Below are 11,379 nucleotides of genomic sequence, written 5' to 3'. Positions count from 1 at the left end.
GTTTGATCTCCCTGTGAAGATTATGATACTGCACTTCAATAGGAGCCCATTTCTCCTCAAACATGCTCAACAGAAACTTAGCCATACTATGCACCTCATGCCCAACAGGATTATACAAGATGGCATTGTTGAAAGTAAGTCTAACATCTTCAGCAAACTCCAACGGCGACTCATACAAACCTTCCCCTAACTTAGCCTTCACTGTACCCAAATCCATAGGCTCTTTAACAATGGTGTGGTAATCATGCAAACCAAACCCTTTGGCATCAACGGGCACATTGAACACCCATCCATCCTTATGCTTCATCAACTTCGTCAGCAAATTGAGACATTTCTTGAAAATCTGAACCGTACCTTTATCACCTCTCTTAACTCCATTCCCAGTTTTCAGCTTCTTGTTTCCCCCTTTACCCATGGACCCGGTTGTAAAGTTTCCGCCTTGGGGATCGAACTGTGCGATCAAGCTCCGAACTTCGTCTAGCTCAGCTGTTAGTCTCCGCTTCAAGCTCCTGACTTCAAGCTTCGAAATTGAGCTCAAGCTAACCTTCAACATGGGAGGATGATCTTCCTCCTCCGACGCAAACGGGTTTGACGGAGAGAGGAGAGCAGCCGATCGCGCGTGTTGAGGAACCACCATCGGCTTGGTCCGCCTGTGCTTCGTCGTCTTCGAAGCTCCACCTCCTGAAGACATTTCTAGGTTTAGCTCGGAGGACCGTGATTGAGGGGATTCAAGGTCGATGAAATCGAAATCGAAATCGAAAGAGAAGGTTTGAATCTACATGAAGATCGGTTCTCGATTTTGCAATTTACGAAAACCCTAGGGAAGCAAGCAAATACTGTGGCAACAATAGCTCACGCGCTTGAAACTCACGCGCCATTACCAATTTTTTACTACTATATAATAAATCCTTTGTTTTCTGAATGATACTTACTTGCAATCAACAATTGATAGTTTGATAATAATACCTTTCCAACACTAGCAGTTGATACACTGTAGTGTTCAAGTACGATGGAGTATATATAGCTCCAGCGAGGATAAGATCCAACTTGTTCACGGTGGTAACTATTTTATTTGAACATACAATCATGTAGGCTGTTCTTTAATTGGCCTCAAAACTCAATAATTAATCATCTAATAGGTCTCTAAAGCAAGTTTTTAATCAGATACATACAGTTTAATCTATCTTCTTCTTCTGTTTTTTACTAAAAGATTGTATTACATCATGGTTTGTGATGTATCATGTGATTGAGAGTACTTTCTGTGAGTCTGTCTCACATGAAATGACAAAATAGGTGACGAGGAAAGCCGAAACCGGATCGATATTTTAGAGAACTGTAACTCGATCCACTTGTCACACATGCATAGAAATGTAGTCACAACCTGGATAGTTATACAAACACATGTACACTAGGAACTGTACAGATTGAGAGAGGATCAGGTAAGATCGAGGAATGGATAGACACGAACAGGATCCACGTGCTCAGCTTTAGACACTCTTTATATCAACATCTGTCTCCAAATTACTTATAACCACTTTTGCTTCTTTTAAGCCCTCGCTCTCTTATGTTACTCTTCCCTTTCCTCTTCTTTATCAAAGATATTGGTTTGAATCTTTCATTTAAATAAAGAGTTCTTAAATGGCAACATATGCTAGAAGAACATACGGATTTGGGAGAGCTGATGAGGCGACGCACCCGGACTCCATTAGAGCCACTTTGGCCGAGTTTCTCTCCACTTTCGTCTTTGTCTTTGCTGGAGAAGGCTCCATCCTCTCTCTAGGTTCGTAGTTCTTTTAGCTATATATGCGTAGGAGTTATCCAATAACTTTTAGCCAATTAGTATTGCCATCTTTTCTTACAAAAATATTAATCACAACGTCAGATATTTATTTATATCAAACATTTTTAGATTTATCAAGATTTTTTTTATTATTATTTATCAAGATTTTTGTTCTAACAAAGACGGTAGAAAGAAGAAAACATTTATCTTATTCGGTAATTAATATATTGGTACGAGCAGACAAGTTGTATTGGGACACTGAGGCTCACACGGGGACAGACACGCCGGGAGGGTTACTTTTGGTGGCGTTAGCTCATGCATTGGCACTATTTGCGGCAGTTTCGGCGGCCATCAATGTCTCTGGTGGTCACGTGAACCCTGCGGTTACTTTTGCTGCTCTAATCGGTGGCAGGCTCTCAGTGATCCGAGCTATCTACTATTGGGTTGCTCAGCTTCTAGGTGCTATCCTCGCTTGTCTCTTGTTGAGGCTTTCCACTAATGGCAAGGTATATCATTTCTCATCGAATTTTGAAAATATATGCTCCTGAGTCCTGACTGTGACTGTGATGCAGAGACCAATAGGGTTCCATGTAGCGTCTGGAGTCAGTGAGCTTCACGGGCTATTGATGGAGATCATACTTACATTCGCATTGGTTTATATCTTCTACTCAACTGTAATCGATCCCAAGAGAGGGAGTATTGGGATCATAGCCCCCCTAGCCATCGGGCTCATAGTTGGGGCAAACATGTTGGTAGGAGGACCATTCGACGGAGCGTCAATGAATCCGGCTAGAGCCTTCGGTCCATCATTGGTTGGATGGAGATGGGAAAACCATTGGATATATTGGGTTGGGCCCTTCATTGGAGGTGCACTCGCCGCACTTATCTATGAGTACATGATCATCCCCAACGTGAACGAGCCTCCTCGCCATAGTGTCCACCAACCATTGGCCCCGGAAGATTACTAGACCGTACCAAGCTACATGTCGAAGGTTCTCTCTTTGTATCAAGAATCTCTGTTTTGCTTGTGTTGTTGTTTGTATATTTGTTTTTTTTTTCTTGCATGCAACTTTATATGTATAATTGAGTCCAGACCAGGACAGTATCTGTGTGTTCTTGTATCATATGTAACTATTTGATACTAAAAAAATTCGGTATTTCATTAAAAATGGTCAATTATGGGATCAAGACGGAGACAATGATGGCTTTTCTCTCAAGAGTACTGTACATGTAACAGTGCCGGTCGGTTTCTATAAATCAGTTAATGTATCTGAAACCTGCGAAGGCTTCTTTCTTCTCATGTTAAGAAGGTCCTCTCATCTTGTCAACAATCTGTCTACTCTTTTCCTCCATGTGACGCCTCTTCTCATCCAACTTCTCCCCCATTTTCTTCCCAAGACTCAGCATCCTTGCTCTCCTTCCCAGTTTCTTTCCCCTTGAATCATCGTCTTCGCTTGAAACTACTGACCAAGATGGTGATGATGACTGAACAAAAGTGCTGCCTCTTGAGTTCGTCTCCTGCTTTTCGCTGCTGCTGGGTAGCAGCAATGGAGTTTTCAGTTCTTCCAGAGATTTGTCACTCTCTACTGTTTCAGGTCTGGAGGAACTTGACACTGCGGTAGACATAACCTCTGCTTCTGTATTCGGTTTCTGAACGGCATTGGCAGCTTCATGCACTTGCTCAGACTGAGCACAGGAGGAAGAAGACACAGTCTCCGCTTCAGAAATAACCGGCTTCTGGGTGGCGTTTGCAGTTTCCTGCATTTGCTCAGACTGAACACAAGAGGAAGAAGTAGATGGCTTGTCAGATTTAGACTTCCCCTCTGTTGCCTGGTGATCGCTTTCTTGATTCAGCCACATGAATGGAGCGGCTTTGCGTTGAACCCAATCTTCTTTTTCAGCAATCATCCAAGGAATCGTTAGGCTTTCACAGTTTGGAAGAACCACTGCTTCTCTTATTGCCGTCTGCACAATCATAATGTTATCTCAAAGTTCACTACAAACCATATAAGAGAACGCAAAGGAGAAGGTGTACCTACCTTAAACCGGTTGATCAAGAACATAGCAACATGGCTGTTGGTGATTTTGTGATCCCCAACGGAAGATGCGAGATCGAATTGTATATCAGGCATGCTCGTGAATCCAAACCATAGTTGATCAGAAGGAGGCGGCTTCATGTGTACACGCAGTGTCCCTCTAAGAGAAGAAACCCGTATTGACAAAGAGATTGGTACCTGCAATTGAGAAACAGATAAAATCTAAGATCCTACACTGAGGAAAAGTTGCAAAAAATCCAACAAAACAAAACAAAAAAATCATCTTGTAGATATTTAAAAAAAAAAAAGAGAGGAGGAGAACCAACCTGGGAAACTTGCTCAGCAATATTTTTTAGAATAGACTTCCACCTGGATACACCATTTGGAGAAGCTTTGGTTCCTTTTGAGCCATTGGATTCATCTGAAAGCAACAAAAAGAGGGTAAGAACAATTGTAATCATCATCTGAGCAATACTTTTGAACATGCATTACGCTAGCAAGAACTCGGTAGGTGAAACAAGAGGTGACTGCACTAATCAATATTCAGTAAACATTGAACTTGCTTGTTTTTACCATTTTTCACTTCTCCTGCATCAACAGGGATGACTAATTGCTTTTCATAATCTTCAACACCGTTCGACGAGACTTCTTCCCCAGCAGAACTTGGCTGCAGCCTCGTGTCGTTTATGCCTTTTTGAAGATCCACCTCCCGGATATTAACCCGTGTTTCAACGTCAATCACCAGTTCACCAGAGTATTCAATATCTACCTCGAACGCCCACACACCACTCATCTCCATTGGAAGAACCCGAGTACCATGTATATGAGGTGGGAGATTACCAAGGTCAACATCGGAGCAGATTAGTTCTCCTATGTAACTCGGAGTCCTCATGTTGGATAACATCCTCTGTTTAAAAACCACAAAGACGTAAGGAAATCAATTCATCTCAAATTTTTGAGTTCATGAAAGCATGCAGACCTGGATCCGTGCTTGCATTGAGTCCTTCACTCCTGTTTTCCGTATGAGATCGAAGAAAAGCCTGGAGATTAGCAAGTTCCACGCCAATGTTCCTTCATCCATCTCAAACTTCTCCTCAGAGTCTCCATCCGAAACCCCGGAGAAATGACTTGTATGGCTCACAGAACGTGAAAAGACAGGCGCATCAGCTTCATCTCTGACATCATCTCCCACCCTCTTCCCTGGAACGCTGCTTCCATTTTGTGAATCTTGGTAAGAACGCACAGAGGTTCTCCTCTCTTCACGATTTGATCGCCTTCTTGAAAATCTCCTCAAGAACAAACGAACTTTGGAGGAAGAGCCGTCCGTTCTGTTCCCTCTGTCAATCGTCTCAAAACTAAACCCAAGAGACGGTTTCATAAACGAAGGATACGCAGCGTTGAGAGACGTGACGTAACTACGGAAGTCTTGTTGTAACTTGGTGGAGTACCAAATAAACCTTTCCGGATTCTCGCAAGAAGCAAGACGAAGAGCTTTACACCATGATTCCTTTTCCCAAGAAGTCTCGAGATAGATGTAAAACACCTTGTTTCCTTTGTATACGTCTGAGGAACTCTTGCTTTCGACTTTTATAGGGAATCTTTTGGCCCTAACAAAAGAACAATCAAGCTTCATATAGAATCTAGCAAAGCTTCACAATTCAAATCGCTATATTACATATACAGATAGAGTTGGTGGTACCATTTTCTTGTAGGGAGATCAGAGCCTGAAACAGCCTCCACAGAGCAGCATTTTAATGAAACAGTAGTGAGAGTGCCGTCAGACTCTGACAAGATGAGTTTGTGGTCTTTGATCCGAGCGAATTTGCGAGTTGGATGAATCTCCAAGAAAGCTCTCTTCCTCTTCTGCTCTGTTGGTAACTTCTCCTTCCACATGTTCTTAAGACCTTCATCCAACTCCAAAACCCAGATCGTTCCCTGGAAAATATTAAAAACTTTCATTACAGCAAAACAAGACCGAACAGAAACTGTCTGGTTCTAATGATCCAAAAACTCAAAATTCACGGTCTCATCCGAAACAGTTGACTTGAACTCAACAACTCGCAAGTAACGCAACATGCAAACATTCCGAGATTAAAACCTAGAGTTTAGAGGATTAATCGAGGAATTAAAGATCGATCACCTGTTTGTTGGATTCACGAGGATTGCTGATCTCCTTGGTAGATTGATCGGAACCGGGTTTTGAATCAACCCGGTTATCTCTCTTCCGGTTCAATCGGTTCAGAAGATACATCAAACCCGCAGCTTCGGCCGCCAAGACGGCGAAAATTCCCAGGAAGAATCCAGAGAGGAACACGAAACTCGTGAAGGAAAACATATCCTCCGGGGAAGCTGGAAGGTCTTCAATGAGATGAAGGTTACTTGTGAGGGAATCAGGAGGAGGAGGAGAAGATTCGTGGCGTCGGGGTTTGTTCATGTCAGTGTACAATGCCAAAAGATTGGAAGAGGAGAAGATACTGTGGGATTAGTCATCTCTCTCTCTCTCTCTCTCTCTCTCTCTCTCTCTGGAAACGTAATTCTAAACTTCCAACCAATACTAATTTGACGAATCAGAAACATATTTAATCTCTTAAGTTAATTAATAATAACTTCTTCTTTTTTTGTCATCAAGTTAATTAATAATAACTAGTTGATATACTATAATATTTAAAAAATCACGACCAAGTGTTTTTAGAATTAAAATTTCATAAGAAGTAGATAAATATATTTTAAACTTCAGGTGCAAAAAAAAAAACTGTTTCATTGGTCAAAATATATAAAATAAAACATGTTTTATCAAGTAAGAAACTATGATTATATAGTACGCCACGACGTTCTTAACTCAATCCGAAGTACCGACCTTAGCCCGAACCGGAAAAACCGAAACCGAATTCGAACTGTTTTACTAAAATATCCGAATGGGACTTATGAGCTTACTACTTTGGACTTTGGTTATAACCCGAACCAAACCGAAATCTGAATTAGGAACCGAAGATATCCGAAATTAGTTAAATATGTTAATGTTTTTATATATATTAAGGTGATTTAGATAATTTAGATTATTCAAAATATTTTTGTAGTTTGTTTTATTTGTTATTTTAAATACTTTTTAGTTAATTTAGATAGTTTAACTAATTTTTAATTAGATTTGTAAATAATTTATATATTTTGAAATTTTTTTGGTCAATTTTCGAGGTTTTTTAAAATATATTTTTGTACGATTTTAAACATTGGTTAAATCCGATCCGAACCGAACCCGGAAGGAACCGAACCGAACCCGATCCGATAATTAGTAAAAACCGAATGGTACTTATGAGCATAACACCGAAAATCCGAAAATCTGAATCACCCGGACCGAAACCGAACGGACCACCGAACAACCCAGGCCTATTATATAGTATCTTATGGACTAAGATGCTTGAGATAGCTTTCATTACAGATTCTTGTGTACTATCACAGATTGTTAAATGTTATTAGTTGTCGTAAGCATGTTTCATTCATTAGACAGAAGTCAGAAGACACAAGTAACACAGCTCATAAGGTTCATTTCCATATACATATACCATCGGTTTCCAACCCGCAAACGCAGCTTTTGTGGTTGGTTGTTGGCATTTTAAAACAATTATAGAAAATGGTACAAATCGTTTCAAATCGTTCTGAACCTTTTAAAATCAAAAGTTGGTTTCAGCTAGCGTTTGAGATTGCAAATGGTTGTGTAATGTTTTTTCTGTTTTAAGAAAATAAAACTAAAAAATATTCAATAAAAATGTGAATTCAAATAATAGAAATTGTAAAATGTATATGTATTATATTTTAATTTATATTATAAAACTTTAAAAGAAAATATTTTCTATAATTTTAAAAAATTTAATAGTATGATTTTATAGATATAATTTTATATTTATTATAATATTATGATTTTTAATATTTTATAATTATATAAAATATATCAGTCGTACAAATCTCTAAAAAAACGCTTAAAACTGCGACCAATTGTACCTCCAAACTCTCGCAACCACGTGCGGTTACACCTGCCCGACCCTTTGTCTCTCACAAAACAAATAAAAAGACCATTGTTTATCTCATCATTTGTAAACTCAAAAACAAAACCCATGTTCTTTTTTTTTCCATGCTACAACACAAGGACGAGAAACCTCTACATTATGTACCTAAGAAAACAACAAAAAACAGAGCTAAAAACCAGAGTTCTGTCACTTGGACCTCTACAAGCTCTTGTTCACAGAGAAAAAGCTGTAGTCATGGTGATCATGAACATTAAGCTGTTTCAGCCATGACTCCGCTGCCCTTCCAAGATAAACTAACCGCTCTTGATCACCAGATTCTTGTTTCCCCCACAAACCTCCTTGCATTTTGTATGTAACTAAACCAAAAGGAGCCAAAGGGAGTCTCTTGGTCACCACCGGTTCATCATCAAACCACAATGTTTCTTCTTCCATGTTTTTTTATTCTTATCCTCTCCCTCTACCAAATTACCTAATAAATCAAACAGAGCTAGATGTTTCAACATTTTGTACCAAGATAATGTCTATATGCTAAGAAATTTTATTGCAATCTAAGTATATTATAACACCTGCAAGATTATTTTTTTTGGGGGAAAGAACATAAATATTATATACCTTGTAAGGCCGAAGATAGCGTATGATAACTCAAAAAACACGTTGATAAGTCTTTATCGGTCTTCTGAGATGGAATATGGTATATCGGATACCTAAAGCCACAACGAAAGTTCAAGACTTTGTCATGATCAAGGCCGAAAAACACTTGCAGGCAGAGATCAAACAAGCAGAAAATTTTCTAGACTCACCAAGCAATGGCCATCCAACTCGCTGGAGACAAATCAACACTCCTTAGCGTCAAAACTCTCGGATACTTCTCAGCCAATTCAGTAACCTAAAACCAACCAACATAAGAGAGAATTTTCTAAGTTGTTAGGTTCTTTAAGCACGATAAAGAACATAGGATTACTACAAATGAAAACCTTGGTGATAAGAGGAACTCGCAAGTGCGGTTTAGTTGACTCAAAGTACTGAAACTCAATGGAACCGAGCTTATCTCGCATTGAAGGAGTGTCACAAGCCGAGTCATCCGAAACAGAATCCCATATTTTGCTAGAACCACTACTCGTTGACCTTGATAACTTCTCAATCTCACTATCATCACTCCAGCATTCACTCTCAAAATCAACCACATCACTTTGGTTCCTGCAACAAAACCATAGATTCACTTCTCAAGTTTTGTAACACATAGAACACTATTATCCCCCACTAAATTCACTATAATCAATCTAACCTGGAAAAGGCTGGAGATTTGCTAGTATAGAGTTGAATGGCTGATAGATATGGAACATAGTACTGCGTAACGGATTCGCCATTGTTCAACTCAACCTTTGATCCAAGTCCATACGCGCTTAGCTCATCAAAACAGTCCCAAAGTTCACTGAGCCTGAAATATTCAGTCTCATCTTTGCTATGTTGAGTCCATACACTATTCAAGTCATTCTCGCAGCTCTGCAAATCACACCAACCAAAGATCAAACTCGGAGACTAACTGTAGCTTACAAACAATTTAATCCATCCATATGTTTACTGATAATGCTAACTAATGCCAACGTATTACAACAATGGTATTAATGAAACCACATGCTATTAATCACGCATTAAATATCAATAATTGCTGAATGAGACAGTCATCTAATGATATAAAGATGAAGAAGACACGTTTAGAGAGGATATACCTACCTGACTAGAATATTCAAACCAATTTCAGTTATCAGATATTTTATATTAAATTTATTTTTTTGTATATAGTGTAAGATAGGTGATATACACTAATATATAGTAGAGTATCATTCTCAATCACATATTGATGTCGCGAGTTTCCACGTGGTGAAATAAAACTTCACGAAATGCCATGAATCCTACAATTATCTGTCATTATCTGTAAAATTCACCGATTAAATATGGGAGATTTGGTGTACAAAAATCTACTAAAATGATTAGTTGAAACCTGAGAATATGCTAAATGGATTCTCTAACATTCTATGAAGGTAAGAATTCACACCAAAAGAAGAAAATGAAAACAAAAGAAGTGTACCTTTGACATAGAAGAAGAAGGAGGCTTTGGAGTGATTCCTCTAAGAAACCTCTCTAGATTTGATCGGACTTTCGTCGACGATGATGACCACCACCACATTCTTGTCCTGGAATTTTCTGAAAAAACTAGATGATGAGGACAACCTAGAAAGAAGGAAAGAAAACAGAGAGACTAGCTACAGGAACAGTTTAGGTGGGTTTGTGTTTTGTGTTGTTTTTTGGTTTGTAATAAGGAAAAAGGAAAAATGATCTCTTAAAACTGTAAAGATGAAGGGGAAATTTTAGATGGATTGTTTAGAGATTTGTTGGGAGAAAAGAGGAATAAAAGTTTGCAGCAGAGTGAAGATTTTGGAGTATGATTTGCTTCTATTTAGTGGAAAATGAAACATCACCAAACATTCCCTCTCCTCTTTCTCTCTCTCTTTCTCTCATCCTAATCTATTTTTACTATTTGTTTGGTAATTAATTTAGTCATTGACTAAAAGGGACCATTTTGACAACTAAAATCTCCTTTTTGCTTTATCTTTTCTCTCTATCTCCCTCGTAAGATCTTATCGTTAATATTTTTTTACCTTTGTTAGGTAATTTTCCGCTAAATATATCTAATATTACAAAGTTTGTATGTTTAGCCCGTAAAGCTATTTTATTAAGGGAAATTAATTGGAAAGCAAAATGGCCATAGTTATGTATATATTTATAGTCGACAAAAAGATCTAAATATTGATAGGATTAAAATGTAAGGATTCATGTATAGAATTTTCTTTAAATTTCTTGTGTGGACAATATGTATTTCCATTCGGTTAGTGTCAGAGAACAGTGTTTTTACTGAATTAGAAGGTCGAAGTTACAATACTTTCATGTATGTAAAATATATTTATAAGATTCACATACTAAAATATATATAAACGTATGAATGTTGTATATGTCATACGTAAAATATATAACTTTGTATTCCTGAAAATTCAATCTGCATGAACTAGAAATCTTTTAAAAGAATTTTTTTTTGCTTTTAAAAGAATTTTAGTTTTGTAGAAAAGGCGAATTTTCGGTTAAAAGCGTCACAAATATTTATAACTCACATGCCAAATCCACAAATTATAAATTACATGATGCCAAAAATGATGAACAAGCTCAGTTATCAAACTCCCATAAAGAATAGTCAATTAAAGTTGCACAAACACAAAGATTATAACACAAAGAAGATTATAAAAACTTCTCTTCTTATTAGATTTAGAAACTCTCTCAAAACTAAACCTTTCAATGTGTTTCTCTTGATAGAACATCTCTCCGTGAGAACTCTTTATATAGGAAGAAGCTACATCTTTTCCTAAGGGCGAAGCTACATCTTTTCCTAATAATAATATGAAAACATTCCTAACCTCGATATGTTTTCATTTTTCCTTAACCCATCAAACTTTAATTTAATGAGTTAACTTGCTCCTCAAGTTAATTG

At 38.0% G+C, this 11,379-nt stretch overlaps 3 protein-coding genes and 1 pseudogene across 3 annotated transcripts; 1 reads left to right on the top strand and 3 right to left on the bottom strand.

Moving 5' to 3' along the window:
• On the bottom strand, nucleotides 1-808 carry LOC106320152 (transcription factor GTE5, chloroplastic-like; the record flags this gene model as incomplete). Its single annotated transcript, XM_013758518.1, is given in 1 exon segment — nucleotides 1-808. A coding segment is annotated over 1 exon segment (691 nt), but the record flags the coding sequence as incomplete, so codon positions are not given.
• Nucleotides 809-1,518: 710 nt separating this feature from the next.
• Nucleotides 1,519-2,791, top strand: LOC106320158 (probable aquaporin TIP3-2). Its single transcript, XM_013758527.1, has 3 exons — nucleotides 1,519-1,780; nucleotides 2,021-2,286; nucleotides 2,353-2,791. The coding sequence occupies exons 1-3, from the start codon at nucleotides 1,639-1,641 to the stop codon at nucleotides 2,746-2,748; spliced, it is 804 nt and encodes a 267-aa protein (XP_013613981.1). The 5' UTR covers nucleotides 1,519-1,638; the 3' UTR covers nucleotides 2,749-2,791.
• Nucleotides 2,792-2,937: 146 nt separating this feature from the next.
• On the bottom strand, nucleotides 2,938-6,363 carry LOC106320157. Its single transcript, XM_013758526.1, has 7 exons — nucleotides 5,957-6,363; nucleotides 5,516-5,751; nucleotides 4,796-5,423; nucleotides 4,390-4,723; nucleotides 4,143-4,237; nucleotides 3,820-4,014; nucleotides 2,938-3,745 (listed from the first exon to the last, which is right to left on the bottom strand). Exons 1-7 carry the CDS (start codon nucleotides 6,248-6,250, stop codon nucleotides 3,083-3,085), a joined length of 2,445 nt encoding a protein of 814 aa, XP_013613980.1. The 5' UTR covers nucleotides 6,251-6,363; the 3' UTR covers nucleotides 2,938-3,082.
• Nucleotides 6,364-7,775: 1,412 nt separating this feature from the next.
• LOC106320150 lies at nucleotides 7,776-10,358 on the bottom strand (annotated as a pseudogene).
• Nucleotides 10,359-11,379: the final 1,021 nt, after the last annotated feature.

Source organism: Brassica oleracea, unplaced genomic scaffold, assembly GCF_000695525.1.
Source record: "Brassica oleracea var. oleracea cultivar TO1000 unplaced genomic scaffold, BOL UnpScaffold00831, whole genome shotgun sequence".
In the NCBI taxonomy this organism is placed as follows: domain Eukaryota; kingdom Viridiplantae; phylum Streptophyta; class Magnoliopsida; order Brassicales; family Brassicaceae; genus Brassica; species Brassica oleracea.
Note: the sequence above shows the minus strand (reverse complement) of the source record. Positions and strands in the feature narration are given on the sequence as shown.